General features: G+C 38.6%; 1 protein-coding gene across 1 annotated transcript in view; it reads left to right on the top strand.

Annotated features, from left to right (window-relative positions):
* The window catches only part of LOC124589803 (spectrin beta chain-like), a 140,771-nt gene that overhangs the window by 85,958 nt on the left and 33,138 nt on the right, over positions 1 to 21,675 (top strand). Inside the window, exon 35 of the mRNA XM_047131591.1 lies at positions 17,756 to 17,908. Within this exon, the coding sequence (XP_046987547.1) occupies positions 17,756 to 17,908 (153 nt within the window). The remainder of the gene's footprint in view (positions 1 to 17,755; positions 17,909 to 21,675) is intronic.

The raw sequence follows: 21,675 nt of genomic DNA, 5'->3' as shown, positions 1-21,675 counted from the left end.
CATCGACTGTGCTATCCGAACACAATTGAAATGAGCAGCTGCCTATAAAAGGCAAAAGTCCCAAGTTGGAGTCTCGGTCTGGCACATAGCTTTAATGTGCCAGGAAGTTTCATATCAGTACACACTCCACTGCAGAGTGAAAAATTCATCCTGGAAACATCCCCCAGGCTGTGGCTTAGCCATGTTTTTGCAACATCGTTCCTTCCAGGAGTGCTAGTCCTGCTTGTTTTGCAGTAGAACTTCTGTGAAGGTAGGAGACGAGGTACTGGTAAAGTACAGCTGTGAGGATGGGTCACGAGTTGTGCTTCGGCAGCTCAGTTAGTAGAGCACTTGCCGCAAAAGCCGTAGGTCCCAAGTTAGAATCTCTGTCTGGCTCACAGTTTTAATCTGCCAGGAAGTTTCAAAAATGCGTTATTTAAACTTGGTAGTATCAGTGTAGGGAAAATGTGGCATACAGCAGTACGCGGATGGTAGTATTGTACAACGAAAACTTAATCTGAAAATGTTACTGTTCTTTTACGAGTCAGTTTGTGCTTTTATCTGGTAAGGTGTTCAGTCTGTTTTGATGGTGTCTGTCTGGAGATGGAAGTTCATACCGCAGAAACATGTCAATTTCAAAGTGATCAAGTTTTAGGTTGATTAACATTGTAAGTATGGACCTATGAAAAGGATGTACTAACTTTTGCCTCTGTTACTGTTTAATTGTGCTGCAGAATGACATGTCACCTTAGGATATTTTGCTATGTGATTATTCTCTGCAGTTTCTTAGGACAGAAAAAGAAAATAAAGCCAAAGGATGCGACAACAGGCTATACGGATAACTTAAACTTTTCCTAGAAATGTTATACACACAGTTAATTGCGTATTGCAATGTACATGTGAATTTCAGTTGATTTGTTGTTCTAAGGAAGGAACCTTAATGTTTTGTATAGTGAATTATTGTTTGAAAGTATTTCATATTTTATTTATTTTTTGTTGAAGATTTCTTGCACCAATTATTAGTGATTTTTGTTTTGCTTCTATATGGGTGAAGTGTTTGCTTTTTGTTGCATTTCTGCCAGATTTGTTGCACTTCTTTATTACCATCATGTATCTCCTGGTTTATTAATTATTATTATTATTATTATTATTTTGTATGCTATTTATGTAGCATCCCCTTTTAGTCAACCAACTTGAATTTTCCTAAATTCATATGATTCTATCTTATTCCACTTATCTTCCTATAACAGTTTATCTACTTGATGGAAAGTGACTCATAGCCGTTGGTGTATCATGTGTTGTGAATACAGAAACAAATGAAATTAGGTTTCAAATTGAAGTGACAGGTAATTAGTCAAGAAGACTACTGTGATGAGGAAAGTGTAGCACACAGTTCATTAGACATAATTTACACTTTCCTGATTTTTTTCTCATCCCAAAATTTATCAGTGTTCTTCATGAGTGCGAGTTTTAAATTGAGTGTTGTCTCATAAGTAAGGTGCACATGAAATAAAGTGAGCAAAAAAGGAACATAATGAGGAAATGAATGTTGTTCCAAATAGATCCTTGCATATTAAAATATGTTGTTTATCCTGACATTTTTCAGTGTTATCTCAGTGTCAGCTTAAGCCTTATTTTGATGAAATACCGTATACAGGGCTATTACAAATGATTGAAGCGATTTCATAAATTCACTGTAGCTCCATTCATTGACATATGGTCACGACACACTACAGATACGTAGAAAAACTCATAAAGTTTTGTTTGGCTGAAGCCGCACTTCAGGTTTCTGCCGCCAGAGCGCTCGAGAGCCAAAATGGCGACAGGAGCCGAGAAAGCGCATGTCGTGCTTGAAATGCACTCACATCAGTCAGTCATAACAGTGCAACGACACTTCAGGACGAAGTTCAACAAAGATCCACCAACTGCTAACTCCATTCGGCGATGGTATGCGCAGTTTAAAGCTTCTGGATGCCTCTGTAAGGGGAAATCAATGGGTCGGCCTGCAGTGAGCGAAGAAACGGTTGAACGCGTGCGGGCAAGTTTCACGCGTAGCCCGCGGAAGTCGACGAATGAAGCAAGCAGGGAGCTAAACCTACCACAGCCGACGGTTTGGAAAATCTTACGGAAAAGGCTAAAGCAGAAGCCTTACCGTTTACAATTGCTACAAGCTCTGACACCCGATGACAAAGTCAAACGCTTTGAATTTTCGGCGCGGTTGCAACAGCTCATGGGAGAGGATGCGTTCAGTGCGAAACTTGTTTTCAATGATGAAGCAACATTTTTTCTTAATGGTGAAGTGAACAGACACAATGTGCGAATCTGGGCGGTAGAGAATCCTCACGCATTTGTGCAGCAAATTTGCAATTCACCAAAAGTTAACGTGTTTTGTGCAATCTCATGGTTTACAGTTTACGGCCCCTTTTTCTTCTGCGACAAAAACGTTACAGGACACGTGTATCTGGACATGCTGGAAAACTGGCTCATGCCACAACTGGAGACCGACAGCGCCGACTTCATCTTTCAACAGGATGGTGCTCCACCGCACTTCCATCATGATGTTCGGCATTTCTTAAACAGGAGATTGGAAAACCGATGGATCGGTCGTGGTGGAGATCATGATCAGCAATTCATGTCATGGTCTCCACACTCTCCCGACTTAACCCCATGCGATTTCTTTCTGTGGGGTTATGTGAAAGATTCAGTGTTTAAACCTCCTCTACCAAGAAACGTGCCAGAATTGCGAGCTCGCATCAACGATGCTTTTGAACTCGTTGATGGGGACATGCTGTGCCGAGTGTGGGAGGAACTTGATTATCGGCTTGATGTCTGCCGAATCACTAAAGGGGCACATATCGAACATTTGTGAATGCCTAAAAAAACTTTTTGAGTTTTTGTATGTGTGTGTGCAAAGCATTGTGAAAATATCTCAAATAATAAAGTTATTGTAGAGCTGTGAAATCGCTTCAATCATTTGTAATAACCCTGTATATGCGGTTAATACATGGCATCAAATAATCCACAGACCCTAATTTTAAGGGAGGGAGGGAAAGAAAGAAAGAAGTATTGGCTTTAATTCGTGTTTTATTTACAAAAAAAATTCTAACATACAGATTCTATTCATAATCACTTCCATTGTCATCACTAGCAGAATTGTTGTCGCCATTTTCCCATAGTGTCTCATCCTCTGTTCTGTTCAGTGAATTTGTGATACATTTTTTTAAGAATTTTTCTGCCAGTGTTAGGAGAATGGAGTCCAATGCATATTTCACCCACTCACAAATCTGGGACAGAACCGGTTCCTTGATTTTTCAACTCTTCGTGAACTTAGGGCTTTCATTGGCTATCCATTGCATATTTCACTGTTTAAGTGCAGCTTTGAATGACCAATTTATACACACATTGAGTGGTTATAGGACAGAGGGTATGTCTCCGTGGATAATGACCAAGTCAGTTTTTGCTTTATGTAACTTGTCTTGCACTTTCTCAGTTGTATATACACGTGGAAGCTGTTCAGGACCAATGTGTCATGTAAATTCAGTAACACACCAGGGCGAAATTGCCAAACATGTCATGTAGCTAACCGTATTGCCATTGTCCATTCACCCTTTCAGGTTCACTTTTACCTATATGCCTTTCACTGATATTTTTGGAATAGCTCTCCTTTTAAATGCTACTTAAGGTGGTAGCTTTCACCCATTATCAGTTGCACAAATCATCACTGTGCGCCTTTGCTTCTCATTGCCATCAGTTCATTTTGTGGCACCAGATTCCCCTTTCTTGTTCACGGTGTTGTGAAGCGGTATGTCAAAATAGACCGGAATTTGATCTGCGACACCAATTTGCGGTAATACATAGGAATGTTTGGGGCATAAGTATATCGTGTGGTGATGAAAATTCACTACTTTTTCCTCGTAATCACCTGGAAGCCATTGGATGATTGTAGTTTTCATCTGTAAGTCTAATCCATTTCGACTGAAAAATCTTCGTAGCCAGCCCCGGTTAGCTGTGAAACAGGTGATGCCTAGTTCTTTGAGTTTGGACATTTCACTAGTCACTGCACATCTGTATTGTTACTTCTCATCTACATAACTGCAGAGCCTTTTTCTGATGTGAAAATGCTTCACTTTTTTGCTACAAAATGAAAGTTTTCCTTTAGCTGTGTGCGAGCGACATTGTAGCCATAATTAACAAGTTGACATGTGATTAGCACTTTACTTCTAACGTGCTACTGATGTGTCACAGACTGAGGTTGCAACATTGTTATAGTATTACAGGATTTATAGTATACAGATGTATAGTATTACAGGAGCAGCACTAACCTTATTAAAATTAATTTACACATCACAGTTATTCGCCCTTAAGTTCTCAAAAAAAAACTACTCATGAATTATTTGCTTGTACATGGTACTGGTTTCCACAAACTCATTGTGCAGAAATCGATGTCCAAATTTTTAAGCCCTCTCCCCACTTGTCTTATATCTTCAGATCAAAATAATTTTCACTGTGCACTTGAGACCACTTGTGGCTGCCGTTAAAGAAGAGATTTATTTAGGGTACTGGAGCTTATCTATCCTAGCTCTTTACAACTCTCAATATCAGTAAGGTATTGAGCAGAATGCTCTCCTTTTCCGCACCCCCTCCAATAAATATGTGGTGAGTAACTTATTACCATATGCAGGATTAATGTGTGACAATCCACATTACATGTTACATGTCTGAAAACAGTTGAAAGCTATTGTTGACAGCTTCTACACAAGTAGTTACCATCCTGGGTGTTTCTGTACTGTGTATTCTTGGGTGATTGCATGTTTCAGGTCTGAACTATGTCTGACCATAACTTTAGTCGGTCTTGAATCCATATGTTGGTGTGAAATCACAGATTTTTTTTCAGTAGTTTCCTCTTAGTATTCTTTGGCATAGTATCTTATCTGTATTTAACTTGGAACTACAGTATTGTTCCACCAGGTTGCATATTCTCGGTGGCATAGAATGTTTATGAAGATGTGTAGTACTGTGGCTGTTGCTAGTATAATGAACTTAAGAATACATCGATCAACACTTAGAAGATGAATGAATCTCAAACTTTGAGCTGGTAGTGTGGTAAAGGAAGAGGAGAGTGAGATTGGATGTATGTAAATTTTTCTAAGGGGTATAGACTGCAATTTGTGTTCAAGCAGGGTAGGATGAAACAGAAATTGACAATTGATTGCAACAAACAATACCACAAAAAGTTGTGTTCAGGTTTCTCATGTCTTGTTGACTGCAGAATACGGTTCATACCAGCTTTGCTGTATCTGTTTATCTGGGCCAGGATTGTGGTATGTCTTTACATGTAGCCATGTGTGCATGACAAATGCTGTCCTTCATGTATCTAATATCCCTCCTCCAGTGGAAAGAACCAAAGTACCTTAGAAATTCCTTAGCATGATGTACTGTCTTCAAATGGCATGTCACTGCTGCATATCTATCTAAGCTTTCCTTTTCTAACTGTACAACTTCAGTACATCCTTGTTTATGAGAAGGGTCCCTGCACAACACAGTCTAAGAGATTCTTTAAATTATGTATGTAAATTATTATGTTTGTAACAGTTCTTCTGTGTCCACATTGTTAGATATTTCCACTGCAGTTCTCTCATTGTGAATGACAATGGTAAACAGGGGCTACATTTTATATTTTGTTATAGACATTGGTATTATTTTGTGTGTGTATGTCAACAAAGACACCTTACTTATGGGTCTACACTCACTTGCTTTTCAGTGCTTCTATTACCTTATGTGTTTGTGGTGCTATAAAAGCTTTGGTGAGAATTCTTGCGCAAAAATAGCTAGGGCAATAACCACATACAGTAATTTGGATATTTTTGGCAGTACTGTGCATTTAACTTGCTTTGTAGCTTGTGTTTAGTGAGTGTGAAGTATTGAAACTTAAGTAACGGTTCCTTTGCCCTCGTGCTTGTTAATCGTTGCCCTCAGAATTACATGCACACACTCATTCTCACACTCACAATCACATTGTGCACACCTGCAACTGTACATTCTGTCAATTAAAGTTCATATCTTCCTCTTCACAGCTAATACTGCTATTGATGATGCTGCTAATTCAATAATTGCTGCAAAAAGTTCTTGGCATAACAAAGACAGATTGTTAATTGGCAGTTATCTCAGTACCAGTTTCTGTCTTGGAGAGTACGACTGTATGTGTCACACATTACTTGCATGCAAACACATATATTCATTGTCAGTGAAAGATACCTTGGACTAAATCTGCTGTAGCCTTTGTTGACAGTAGCAAGGCAGAGACCCAGATCTCCAGACATTCTCACGTTTTTAACACTTCTTATGTTCAGTTCACAATGGTTTTGAGTGTAGAAATATGCTGTTCGGGAAATTGGTTTGAAACATTACCAAAGGGTTTTAGTTACTGGTTAAATCAGGAACTGAGCTGTTGTACCATGGATTTGTTATTGATAAGCAGTAATGTGCTTGACTGAATCTGAATCAGGGTGCAGGGTTTGTAACTCTGCATTAATTTTGCACTTCAGACAAGATAGATGGTTGTCAGATGGTGTAAGCAACTAAGTCTATAAGACACTTGGGTTTGTGAAGGAAATTCTTTAAATAATACGTAAAATGTGAAGGGTCACTCAAAATTCGGGGCCATCGGTATGATAATACTTATGCAAAGTTGTTCTCCTGCACACAGATATGTTATAACAGTTAACATTCGTGACTGAAAAAGGACGTCTGCAATTTTGACCTCTGCTTTTGAAGTGTGCAAGAAAACCAGTCAGGACGTATCATGATTGTACCAGGTCTCCACCATTTGTGTGAGTGCAAAGGGTCTTCAATTATACAACTTTAAAAGTTGTTGTGACAGTGCATGTTTTTGTAGGTTTCATAGAGACAAACAAGACATTACAACAACATTCTGTTTTGCAGCCAGTTGTCTATCAAATAAGTAAGTTACATTTCACCAATGTATTGTGTCATTGAAATGAATGTAACAAGAAGGTGCTGCTGTAGCTGTGCAAATAGTGACTCTGCCTATGGAGCAGAATGTAACACAAGGTGCAAAACGAGCTACAGTGACGTACAGAATAAGGGAAACATTTGACACATGTGCAGGGTGTCTTACCATTATGAAATTGTTTCAGGTCAAAATAATGTGACTGTATCGTGACTATTTGGTGTTGTCATCAGTGGCAAAGCACAGTAGTGAAACATGTAATGTGATTCATCAGTTTAACTGTTCACGCTAGAGCACAATGTTATTACACAGGCTTGTTAGTCTGAATGAGGTGTGTGGGCAAACAAAAATGTGTGTTGCTACGACGACTTTTAAATTCAAACTCGTACAAAGAGGTAAGCAAAGTTTTAATTTTCACCTAAAAAAAAATAGAGTTGTAACAATGAAACAGGGTGACAGTGTAGTCCACTACATATTCAACCTTAAATGAGAGACATTTTTCCCGGTGGTGGAGGCCTCAGTTGTGGAAGTTTGCATTTTGGCCATTTGGGAACTTACTTTGTCGTCCATCTAGAAATGCCTGCTGCTCCGAGCTTTCTTCTTGTGAAGAAATGAGGAGAACTCGCTGGATGCCTTGTCGGGAGAATACGGAGATCAGGCAAACTATGATGACCTGAAGAAGCGACGTGTACAACTATCGTGTGGGGTATTGTGGAGCAAAAACTCCCCTTCAGGCATCTTCTTGTGACATCTGCTGTAATGTCACACAATTGGTGGTGGCCTTTGTCGTGTTCAAAATGTAAAAACTGACCCCTTACCTTTTTCCACTGTGGCCGCTATTTGTGCACCTGGGCCGCTACTTAAATGTGATTCTTGGTTATTTACAGAGATACGGTCTGCCACTTCAGACCTTTTTGAGCAAACTGGAAGCATTTCCTCCATCACTTTGTCATACATCTGCAGAGTGCTGTCGTCCACTTCTGTCAACTCAATACGAATTGTTGCATTTTTCCCCCTTCAGATGCAGGAAATCAACCAACACGTGATGCTGTACTTTATCAGTAGGCTGTGCCATTCTGCTTTGGTTCTTCTAGCAGTGTTCTGCTGCACCGTGGCATGGGGATTCCTGTGTATAACACAACTGCAGACATTTACCAGCAAACCCAAAAAATTAATTTTGTCAGTTTAATTTTTTGAAGGCATTTTCATCATCATCATCATCATCATCATCAGGTTGCAGCTCCAGTTTCCTGGGTGCTAGTGACAAGCCTCCCAACTTTTTATATCCATGTCCGACTCTCCCTTTTGGTTTCCATACCAAAGATAAACTACTTTCAACCACATCCTTGTTAACGGTGTCAATTCATCTTCTTTGCTGTTCGACATGTTTTTTTCCCATTTATAGTCAATACAAGGAATTTTATAACCACTGTGGTTTCTTCCATCCATTTCACACGACCGTACCATATTAATCTAGAGTGGCAGAATTTTTCCTGTATACTGAGTTTTACGCCTCATGTATTTTATTCCTTTCATTCTTTACCTTATCCTTTTACATTGGTCTTGGTGTATGTCTAACAAACTTCATATCAGCACCTTAGCTTTGGTTGTTTTCTTGCTCTCTCTCTCTCTCTCTCTCTCTCTCTCTCTCTCTCTCTCTCTCTCTCTCTCTCTCTGCCAGAGCACGTGTCTCCAGTGAATTGAATAGGTTAAAACAAGAATACGTAGTAGGTACCGAAGAGGGCTAGTTTGTATGGTGTCCCTTACTCGTCCATATCCCCCTCCCCAATTGTTGTGTCTTCTTCTTCATCTTCTTCTTCTTCCACATCTTCTTCTGCCCCCACCCAACCCCCTCCTCACTCTTCGAAAGCCGAGGTCACAGTCTGAAACTTCCCATTTCAGATTGTTGCTGTTTACAGTTCTAAGACACTCTCTAGTCAGCTTATACTTTATTTTTTCTTGTATCACATGCATAGTATCCTACTAAACTAGATGAAGCTGGTCGTTAAGTGTCTAATTTTTGCGCAACAATGCTGTCGACTTGACAGGCACGTACGATTTTACTACTGAAGTTCATTACAATGTATATATAAATGGGCAAACTTTGCTATATGCTAATGGCAGCAATGATTTTGTCAGTATTTGGACTGGTTTCACAGCCCATAGCAAAAGAGTGATACTTTCTGGAGTGAAGGGTCGGCCTTGCGAATAATGGTGCATGTGATGACAGTGCGGTGTGTTTTATGTTTGTCCTCACACCTCCCTGCTACATCCCACCTCACTCACGCCTCAATCGTTCACTCTGCCCTGCCCTTCACCCATCTGCCCACCCACGACATCACTCACACCTCACACCTCGCACCCCGTGTCACGTGCTACGCCCACGAACGCGCCCACTTGTCCTGACCGGCAGCCACTCGCAAACCGTCCACCAAGGCCGCCAGCCAGCCAGTGGAGAGGCCAGTCGTTCGTGAAGGTGAGTGCCACTTTCTCCTCCTCCTGAATCTTTTATTGCTTATGTCTCTGTCACACCTTCACTGAAACTCGAAAAGTTTGAATCGAGTAGTTGTGAACATTTTAATGCTCCTTGTGAGGGTTGCTGAATGAAGCTGATGCTGCATCTGCAAAAACTTTGTTTAAAAAAAAAAAAAAAATCAAAACTACCATTTCGTCCTCCAGTGTAGCCACCTTCAAAAGGTATGCATTCGTACAATTCTCTTATCCACGTTTAGATCTTAAAGTTATTTTTAAATCTTATACCTCATCAGTTGTGGACTTGAAGGTTATTGCTTGGTATTCTTTCTGATTGCTGAGGGAAAGGATCTCACAGAACAGAGGTTTTGTATTGACTGAGATGACTGTAAAGCCTATGAAGCCCATCTACCTGAGTCTAGTGTTAACTCGTGTAAAAGTGAGAGAATGCCTGTGATATATTTGCGATTCTTGTAATTGAGGCAGGATCTGGGTACAAGCCAGGTATTCACCTAGTGGAAACCACCAAAAAACCACTTCCAGGCTGGTCATCATACCAGTTCTCATCGTGAACACACCAGGTGAATGTAATTTGAGGTTGACGCACATCTCCAAATCCCGGAAGCAGCATACTAATGTGTGCAGCTATCTGCGTGGCTTGTCTGATAATACGTTGTGGGACAAAACTTAATTTGTAAGAATACTGTATGCAAAAGCTTACATTCTTCTCGCACCCTCTCCCTCTTGACTCGATGATTACGTGAGTGTGCACATGATCACATCCTTAGTATTGACAGCAATGTAGGAAACACCAGGAGGAAATTCTGTCCTTTCCATGAAGCTGACATTGATGTATTCAATGCAATGTAGGAAACACCAGGAGGAAATTCTGTCCTTTCCATGAAGCTGACATTGATGTATTCAATGTTAAAAAGATCTTATACAATTGGACAGAGACAGGTATAGACATGGCACAGATCTTCATGTATTCTTGATGTAGTCTTTATTAACAGAGTGTAACACTTCATTACATAACATTGCTGTCAAATTTCTGCTACCTTTAATTTTTTTCAGAGGTGTCAAGAACTATAACTGTATTTGAGACGCTAGTCCAGAAAAACGTAGCATGCGGTAGCAGTTGAGAATACTGAATTCTGTAAGAAATGGTTGATAAATCGTAGCCTGTGATTGCATTTCCAGTACTTTTGAGAAAAGCCTGTATTTATGGAACAAGCCTCACAGTACTGTTACAAATACTATACCTCGCCTGTTTACAGTTGGCTCAGGATTCTAAAAAATACTGAAAGTTTGTTACTAATTGAAGATAACTGCAGTCTGTGTTAAATTTAATGCCCCAGTGGCAAATGGTACATTGGGTTTAGTTAACATTAATGGCATTTCACATTGATGCAAACATTTGCGTAGCCACCAGTTGTGAATTTATAGGCTTTGAGTGATGTACTCATTATGGTATTGTATGTTTCTCAGTAGGTAGACAACTACTTTAGATGATATCTAAGATTTTCATATGTGGCAACGTCTTTGATGTTTAATATCTATTGGCAAAAAATTGTTAATATAATTAGTGAGAGAACATTATTGTGGCATATGAAATTTAATTGACAAAGCATAACATTTTTACTGAATTTCTCACTGAAGGTTTTCTAGTTGTTGATAGCTTAAGTTACAGTGACTGTAACAGGGAATTTGTGCAACATCAGTAGGTATTTGTCATTTTGACACACTGGAAAAAAAGAATGGTCATATTTGGCTAAAACAAAAATGATACCTTGATTTAGAAAGTTTCGAGGATATGCAGGTACTAAATTGTCTTTTTGTGGTGGTCATTATTTTGCAAAAGCACTGCTTAGTGCTTGTATTGTTACAAAGATCTATAATAAACCAAGGAAACTGAACAAATGTCAAATGATTGATTCATCACAGGGCAGAGGGCAAGATAAGACTGCTAATTCTGGAATGAAAGTTTTCACAGAGTAACTCGTCATCAGTTCTATGTCCCATTCTCTCTCATCTTCTATGCAAACTGATTTGAATGTTCATATAATTTTCCTCATTAGAATCCCATCCAATCGTGATTGATTTGTACCTTTAATACTTCACTGTTCAGCAATCTTTCATCCAGAGGTCTACTAATTAAACTGCTTACTGAAATAGTAAATGAATAACAAGAGAAGAGTTGGAAAAGTAAAGTAACATCATTCCAGAAGGCATTAAACTTGTTAAGAAGTCCTGTATATTATGTTTTTAGTAATAATTTGCTAAATGCTAAAAAAAAAATCTTATTTTCTTCCCAGCAGTTTTGACTTAAAGATGATGTTCATCATGTGCGCATTGACTTGCTTTGTTCTTAATGTTACAAAGAAATCTGCTTTTCATGAGACACATTATTCAAAATTAATGAGTTAACAGTAATCATTTTCAGCTACACATATCTGTGATCTCTATTTTTTACCTCAGAAAAATATACCAGATCAGCAGTAAAATAATGCACATTAAAAAATTATTTGGTGTTGATTCAATACAAGAATTATAAAATATGACCCTCAGTTCGTTTGCTCATGTTACATTATTATTACAGCATCCTGAAATGAAAATGATAAAAATGTTATTTATGATAGACAGTTGAAAATGGTTATCATATTTTCTCAGGATTCATTTTAGACTTTCTACAGAACACTCAGAGCAAGAAGAAGTTGCACTGAATGAAAATGCCTTTTACTGTAACTATAAAACCAATGGGAACTATTTTATATAAACTCTTGTCTGCTAGCTGGCTAGATCTTTGTGATTGCAGCTATTTTACTTTAGAAACAGTCGGTGTGCTGATATAATTTTACATAAGTATACTCATTTTTTGTGCTGTGAGTGAGTTGCGTAGCGAACGTACCTTCATTTTTGTCTTAATCCATTTTGAGACATAAGGTGTTCATAAAAAGAGAATATTCTTGCTAAGATATTTATTAGTCATTTGTTTAATTACAATAATGATCGAAGCAGAAGACATGAACAAAAATTTGTGCTGCAGCCAGGACTTGAACCCAGGTTGTCTTGATTGCTAGGTAGAAATGCTAACCATTTACACTACCACAGCACAATGGTCAACTTGGGTAGTTTGTGCAGTGGTAGTGTAAATAGTTAGCATTTCTGCCTAACAAGCAAGACGACCTGGGGGTCGAGTCTCGGCCACAGTACATATTTTAATTCATGTCTTCTGCTTCGATTATTATCGTAGATAATGAAGAGACTTAAATGTCTCAAGGAATATGATTCTAAGATCTATTTATTTAATTAATCACTCTGTTGACTGTGGACAGCTCTTCTTTATTGTGTAAGTTCACCTAGCATGTTATTTTGTCAATTGCACGTGATAGCATGTGTAAAATTACCCAGTTTACTTTTTTTCCCCTTCAGGCATCTGTCCTTGGATTTCTTAAGCTTGTGAATTGTAATTGGTGAGATTTTCACTGTCAAGAGACTTTTTCACTGTCAAGAGACTTTTTCACTCTGATATAACCTCTTTGAAGTGTTGTGATACATCTTCCCTGCCTTGCGATAAAATGTTGGTTCTCCCCTGACACAGATTGAAACCTTTGTTTCAGTAACTGTTGGTTTCTCCAAGCAGCAGCATCATCACACAATTTATTTTGGTGTCCAAGTCAAACATTAATTTCAAGACTATGATCTCATCATAAAGTACCATATAGTCTCGTATTTGATTGTACTTGACTTTAACATGAATTAATGGTGTGATAAAATTGTATGAAGAAGCTGCACTGTTGCTGGAATAAACTGAACAGCTGAAAAAAAGTCATGGGAATAGTAACTGTTCATGACTGAAAGTTTAAAGAAGTGCAATAATTAATCCTGGTACAGAAATGCAATAAAAATGCTCTGTGTTATTGGTGTAAATGGGTATTGTGCATTTTAGTACATGTTTAATATCAAACTGCATTTTTATGAACACATTCTGTGTAGTAGCAGTAGTGTGTGTGTGTGTGTGTGTGTGTGTGTGTGTGTGTGTGTGTGTTTCCATGTTTAAGATATTATTTATTTAGTGTTCATGTGTACATTATGTTAGGTTTTTTGTGAATGTTTTGTATGATTATTTGTGTTGTTTATTATATATAAATGTGTTTGGTACAATAGAGCCTTTGCATTAACTTGTATACAACTTACTTCTGAACTGGCGGTCTTTGCATTTGTTTCCTGGCTTGATTTCAGTGGATAAGGCCTGTTATGGGTGTGGTGTTTTTATCCTTCTTTCTTCTAGGCAGCGGAATGGCACTGCTAGTGGATTTTTTTAACTATGAATTGTGTGGTGGCACATAGGAATCACACAATTTAATGCTACAACTCACAAACTGCTTAGTTACAGGCGAAGCTGCTGGCCACTAGGAGCCTCAGGATATCGCCACTAAAATGAAAATTGAATTAAACTCTCTTTCCTTGACTTCAAACATAAAATGCAGCTTTTTAAACATGCTATATTTAACATCCTAACATATATGACCTAAGTTATATAAAAATAAAAGCCTGCTGCTTCTCCTGCTGTTTAAGTATGTACTGTGTGTCCCATGTCTTTTTAGTTAGTTAAATGTAACTCCTGGTGAAGTGTTGATGGCACTGTGTTTACAGAGAAGGATTTAGAGTTAATTGATTTCAGGCTGTTGGAGTTGTGGTGAAAGTGTTTCTGAATGTTCTTCACGGAGCACACAATTGAGCACTTGGTAATGGAGCCTCACAATCTATCACTGTTCTGCTTGTTTTATAGTGGATGTAAATCTGATAGAGATGTGGCGGGCGTGAGATTGGGAATGGGTAAAATTTATCACTGTGGGCGAAGTCTGTGTGACAAACACATCTTGAGATTTCTTTCGTGATATGAATATGTACACACTTGAAGGCAGATGGAATACTTTATAGATCCAGCAGTTTTACTTCACAAATGGCAGCCACTCTATTTAGAAAGTGGAGTGCTGTCCTAGTTCAAAAGATCTCGGAATAATTTTGTATCTTCCATTTAAATATGCACAGTATAGAAATTATGCTTTCCCAAACTCATTTGCCACATCTTGCATAATGTTTTTGCTCTTGACTTGAAATGTTGACAATGTGACTGGCACAGGTATATTGGATGAAGGGATCCCTCACTGCTGTATGCACATAGTTTAACGTCACTGGTGCAGGTGCGATACTAAACTAATGAGCCATTTGAACTTGAGTGTTGTAACGAAATGGCAGGTAAGTTGTCTCGTTTGTTTTTTCGTCTTATCCTTTCGATGCATGAAATCTATTTGTTTCCTGTAGTTCAGCTCTTGGTGCAGGTAAGCTGTTAGTGGTATTGTTTGCCACACTAATATTTTCATCTCTGTGAAAAGAATTAAGCCGTATTGCAATGCCTCTGTTTCTGAGTGGGTCACAGATCCCATGGAGAGGAGAACCTGAGATGTGGAAATAAGTCATGGATGTAAATTTTAAGTGCAGTATAATGAAATGAGTATGCATTATTAAATTTTATTGTTTAATGTGAACCATAAAATAATCTGAAACATGAATTTTCAGGTCTACTGAGAATATTCTATTCAGTAGAATAAGCTGTGCAGCAGAAAAAGTTCTTTGATTTAGTCTTCAACTCCGCCAGATTATCCATAAGACATTTAATGGGAATTAAATTACCCCGTTAGGCAATTCCTACTCTAATAAATTGTATGTGAACAGAAACTACTAAAATTAATGTTTAAGTTGCCGCAAAACAGTAGTAGTTCATAATGTGAAGCCATTTCTTTTTATTTCATATTTTATCCTCAGGTCATACAGAGAGCAGTGCAAAGATCAGTGTTGACTGAAAATAAGCATAGGTGGCTGCCGTATATAAAAAGGATAAAAAAAGACCCACAAAATTACAGACCAATATTCTTAACATCTGTTTCCTGCAGAAGTATTGAAGATATTCCATGTCCAAATATAATAAATTTCCTTGAGATTAAAAAAAGCTTCTGTCCACAAATGGACACAGATTTAGAAAGCATTGCTTGTGTGACACTCAACTTGCCCTTTCCACGTGTGGTATCCTGTGAACTGTAGATAAAGAGCAGCAAGCAGATTATGTATCTCTAGATTTCCAGAAACATTTGACACAATACCTCAGTGCAGACTGTTAATGGAAGTCTGGGCACATGGAATGGATTCCCAAATAGGCCAATGGTATTAGCGTAGGTACATGGTGACCCCCTCACCCAGTGGGAATCCACTGCAACCTGCAACCTGAGAACTGGTAGTTGTGCAAGAATAGAGTGGAATGGAAGAAATGGGTAGAGTGGGGTTAGCTCAACATCTGAAAGCATAAGAGAATTTAAGAAGAAGAAGAAGAAGAAGAAGAAGAAATGTGTTTGGCTTGAAGACTTCTTAAGCAATAGAACCCAGTACATTGTCATTGATGGCGAGTGTTCGTCAGAGACAAGGGTATCGTGACGCGTGCCCCAGGGAAATGTTAAAGACTGCTCTAGTTACCTATATACTGTACCTACATGATGTGGCGGATAGGGTAAATGGCAATAGGTGATTGTTTGCCAGTGACACTGTAATATAAGCAAAAGTACCATTGATGATCGACTGTGGGAGGATTCAGGATAATTTGTACATAATTTCTATTTAGTGTTATTAATGGCAGCTTGCTCTAAATGTAGAGAAACATAAAAGAATGTGACGAGTAGGGAAAACAATTCTATAATGTTTGAATACAGTATTCGTGGTTTGCTGCTGGACTCAGTCATGTCGGTTAAATGTATATGCTTAACGTTGCAAAGCAATACAGAATGGAACTAGCACACAAGGACAGCAGTAGAAAAGATGAATGTTAGACTTTCGTTTTGTGGGAGAATTATAGAAAAGTGAACCTCACCTATAAAGGACCATATGTATAACATTAATGTGACTGATTCTTGAGTACTGCTACAGTGTTTGATATCACCACCAGATCAGATTAAAGGAAAATATTGAAGCAGTTCGGAGACAAGCTGCTACATTTGTTACCAGTAGGTTCGCAAATGTTTCTTGAACTCAAATGGGAATCCCTGAAGGGAAAACAGCATTCTTTTTGCAAGACACTATTGAGAGAACTGGCTTTACCAGCTGACTGTAGAATGATTCTACTGTAGCCAAAGTACATTCTGTGTAAGGATCTCAGAGATAAGATGAGAGAAATTAGGGCTATTATGGAGGCTTATGGATAGTCATTTTCCCCTTGCTTTGTTTGTGTATGGAACAGGAAAGGAAATGGCTAGTAGTGCTAGAAGCCATCCTACACCATACTTTGTGTTGCAGAATGTGTATGTAGATGTAGTCAGTATCATTATTGGCTTTGACTAATTACAGAGTCCACAAAAGACTTGAATATGTTGCATAGTGTCAGTTGAATACTTTGTCGTCTGTGTTTGTCTAGGGCAATATGACTAGTCTAAATGATTTCACAGTATTGCAATTGAATAAAATGTACATCCATGGCCACTTTCCACATACAGTAACTCCCTCTCAGTGAGGGCTCCTTCAAGTAGGACCAATGTATATAATCAAAATCTGTTCTTCTGTGTACTCTCTTCAGTAGCCCCCTTTTTTTGTTTTACTGTGTTAGCTTCTTGGATTTTAATTGTGGCTGTGTGTATAGTGTTGGTAATACTTCCAATAAGCTATTACCAAAACTTACATTTTGCTTGCGACTGCATGTTGTTGTTCTTGTTCCAGATAAAGAGAGTAATTGTTGCTTTGCATGTTGTAGAAGTTAACTGCTTTTCTAACACTTGTAGTGTGTTGTTTATATGGATTGTGAATTATCGATAGTGGTGAGAAAATTGCACAGATCGCATATGCTCACGTAATGTAATGAAGAAATTATTTTGGAATGCATCCAGCTGTTATTGAGTTGTTTATAAATATGTAGGTTTACTGAAGAAGCAGAATTGTACAGTCCAAGGTAACTCGGAGGAAAATTGGTGCACAGTCTGTGGTGTGTTTAATACGCCAATCAGAAAGTACACACTGTAAAGCTTGCAGAAGTATAAGAAAATGAAGGAGAAGAAGTACAACAAAATAAACTAAACAGTACGTAGATCGTGAGTGCAGATGAAATGTTCTTAGAGAAATGGTCTTGTGGTTAAAAAAAAATCACGGTGTGTAATGTATTAAAAATAGGTTTGTGCTTTGAACTTGAAAGTAAATTTGAAAAGTATAGGGAGCCAATAGGCCAATAACAGCTGGATGGTGTAGCTTGTGCCTCCTGCATGATGCATGACTTTGCGTCCTCCCACCTTGGAGCAGTGCATGAAGTGGACACGGGAATGGGAGCGGGAGCGGGCTACTCGGAGTCGGGCCGGCCGCCCACCCCCGTGCCGGACCCGGCAGTGCCCACAGCTCCGGTCCTCGTGCCCTCGCCTCCGCCAGCGTCTCCGGTGCGAACCGCACCCCCGACAAGTAAGTTGGCACCTGCCTTTCACGTCGTATGCAGGTGGTAGATTCTGTCACCTCCTGTGCAGCTTTGTAGCTACGTCTTTGAAATTTCTACTTTTAGGTGCACAAATTCTGGCGGCTAGTTGTTTGAAAAATTATAACAGCTGTTGAGAGTCTTACTTTAAAAATAAGTTTTATAGTGCTTTATCCATTGTGGGTTGGAACCCAAATGCACTCAGTGGTAGATGTTGTTGGTCAGAATTCCTTCTATTGCATCAGAAGGAAAATAACTGCACCAGTTAAAGTAGGTGTGTATTGTGGCTCAGTGTGTAGGTGCCAGACTACAAATCCAAAGTCGTGGGGTTCAGGTGAAATGCCAAATCAAACTGTGGTCTGATATACGATAAACTGTAAGTTTGGCAGAAGTTACTGAAAGTGACATGTACTATCTCACCTAATAACACGGCCTCGTGAGCCGTGTATGTGGCCACACGGATCTCACAGAGTCACAGTCGCTCGCTCACATGTTGTGAAGTTGCAGAATCAGTGTAGGGGCAATGGCCTTTCTTCACTGAGCACTACATCTTGTGACACACTGTGATATAGCAACCTGCCATATTTCCTTATCCTTTTCCCTGTCATGTGGCACATGAAGGTGAGTGAGGTTAAGGTGCATAAAAAGGGGAGTGGTGGGGAAAAAGATCACTCGTGCAAATGCAGTGCTCTAGTTCACACAGATGTTTAGGTTGGTTACAGTTGTGCCTTTTTTTCTAGTTAACTCTTTCATGCCAGGTTCAATTGCTGTGCAGTTACCCTAAGAGTACAGAAATACACTAACAAATCAGATATTCAGTATTAGTCATTGAAATTTGGTACAAGTATACTAGAAGTTATAGGTTTACTGTCTCTGTAGGTTCAGAACAATATCTTGTTGTGGTATATTTCAAAACATATGGGTAGATGTGGAGGAACACAGCTTTGTCTGCCAGTTTCTCTTTGGCTTTCTCTGGTGTAGCACACTGAGGAATGTTTTGTTGGATTCTTCTACCTTTCATCTGATGGGATATTCTTAAGGAAATGAGGCCAGCTTTTTGGTTGCAAACACAAAAGAATAGAGACAAACGAATGTCATCAACTTGTTAGTATCTAACAGAAACTGCACTGATTGCAGTAATTGTGCCATGTTCACACAAAATTCTGAGAACATTTTCTTTTATTGGCCTGTGAGTTTGTGGTGCACAATATAAGCATTGAATATGCACATGTTCAGAATATATAAGATGATTTTGATGCACTTTACAGGCTATTTTCGTCACTAGAATTTTGATATTTTCATCAAATTTAGGAGAAAAATTGCTATCACCTGAAATAACAACAAATTTGATAGTGCTATGTAAAGCACAGTTTAAAACTTGCATAATTTTCCTCTTCCTCATGAAAGTAATACACCCTTGAAGTAAGTTTGCAGCTGAAGAATGAATGTTTCAGGAAACTATATTGTAACATCAGGGCAACATACAGGAGAAAAAAAAGCCACAACACAAGGCACGTACATGTACTATCCTCTGTAGTGCATAGAAGAGACGTTTGTGGCCACAAAGTCGCACTGTGTTGACTTACACAGAACACTGTAACTATGAAAGCCGCGACTGTAAAGAAATTTATTGCACAACTTGTTGTGTAAACACACAAGATTAGGTAAATCTCTCTCACAAGTTTGGATTGCTTTCAGGTGTTCAGCCATGTGGCTGCTTGTAGATGATGCAGGGTTTTGGCAGGCTGGCTTGTTGCTATCGGCCACCTTCAGCACCACTTGTGAGGGTGGCAATGAGTCAGTGTGCCAAAATATTCTCACCGTCTGTATGACGCAGTTAAAGGTGGCAACACTCTGAGGAAGCCTAAGATCACACACCTCTACTTTTAATTTACAGAATTTTTGGATTTGCTAATAACAGAGAGCACTATGTCTTAAAATGGCAAAAATTCTGTTCCAAGGAATCTGTGAACTTCATTCAACAATTTTTTTTTTCTGAATTGTTAGTATTTTTGGCTGGGAGGACCAAATCAGCTATGAACTTTAGAGCTGGTATTAATTTAAGCTGCATGTGTAGCATAGGACTGAAATTTGGATCATTACTTCAACATTAGAACTGAACAACAGTGGTAATCCTTCTATAACACTCTTCTTAAATACAGTTTGGTTTTACTCATTTTTCATGCCTGTTATTCAACGTACAGCATTTCTTACACCTTCTGTCACATGGTTAAAGAATCCCTCTCTTCCCATCCACCTCCCCCTCCACTCCCCTCCCTGCTCCCATCCCCAAGTTTTTTCTCTTTTTTCTGTATTATTCACACTTGGAGATCATCAATCGGAATTACACTGCTATGTGTTGTAGTTGTGTAAGCATGGCTTTCAACTACAGCACTTGACTGTTTTAATAAATGCCTTACACACTTTGTGTTTTTCAGTAATAATGTAACTGGTGCAGTAATTTCCTTATTTTTTATCATTAATAATACAGTTGCAGGCCTTAAAGGTAATTAGGCAGCAGTAAAACACGCATTTCATCTACTATAAAAGTAATATAGGATTATGAATCTATTGTAGAACCACGTATGTTTGTTACAATGTTGCTGTGGCATTTCATATCCAATTAATGGCACTTGATTTGTGTCAAGGCCATTAAAATGAGATGATTTCTGTTTTAATAGTAATTATAATAATTAACACTTTGGAGGCTGGCCACTTAGAAGAATATTGGGCATAGAAAACCGGTCATTTATGCCGTTATTTAAAGCGTTACTGGCACATATACTATCAATGTGTCTTCAGGAATAGTACAACTAGAAAAGGGCCAGACTTATAGATTTATTTTTCATATTTATTTTAATTCTCTGGTAGATTACATATTTTGTAGTAATTATGACAGAAAGTACGATTTTACTTCCAAGAAAGAAGTGTAACGTGAGTTGTTGAGCAATTTCTTCCTATTGAGCTTCCAAAGTTTTTTGTTCACTCAACAAACATGTCATATTTGTTGCAGAATTATAGCAAAATGCAAAACCTAAAGAGCACATGTACAAAATTACGTTGCTGAAATTATATTGACTCAGCCATTCATGACAGCAAGTGTTAAGTTTGCTAATGTTTTTTTTTTTTATTCTAGAAATTTACAACAGAAGGCAGCACCAGCCAAGGGGTAGATTGCTAGATACCCGTACATTGTCCTCATACAAAATGAGTCCATTTTTCAAGTGATAAGTGGTTTCCGCATTGGGAAAATCATGGCCTTACATATACTCGGGCATGGTTGTTTTAACACAAAGTTGCCACCCAAGCTGTGCTCGGACTTGGTCTCCATAGTGTCAACTGAAGGAATAACCACAAGTTTTCACAAGAAACTAAAGGGGTAATATACACACACACACACACACACACACACACACACACACACACACACACACACACACACACAAAATATTTCCTTTAAGCTTCACAGCTTTTGTAAATAGCATTATCAGTGTCATTTGCACTTGTGCAATGCGTGAAATTCCTTACCATAAAAAAAGATAATAAAATTGATCGGAATATGTTTTTTTGATACTCAGTTTCCTCAGTTATTGGGAAGAGAGGGAGGTCTAATTTGGTACATAATCTTTGGTGTGTGAAACTGGTAACCATGGAAAGAGGAACAAACTAAGCTAAAAGTGTGTGGCGGATCGGCAGGAGCAGTATAGCGATTTATGTCACAAGGTGATGTCTTATGCCAGTGATGGCATACTGCTCA

Source organism: Schistocerca americana, unplaced genomic scaffold (genome assembly GCF_021461395.2).
Source record: "Schistocerca americana isolate TAMUIC-IGC-003095 unplaced genomic scaffold, iqSchAmer2.1 HiC_scaffold_73, whole genome shotgun sequence".
Taxonomy (NCBI): domain Eukaryota; kingdom Metazoa; phylum Arthropoda; class Insecta; order Orthoptera; family Acrididae; genus Schistocerca; species Schistocerca americana.
This window is presented reverse-complemented; position numbering and strand designations above follow the sequence as displayed.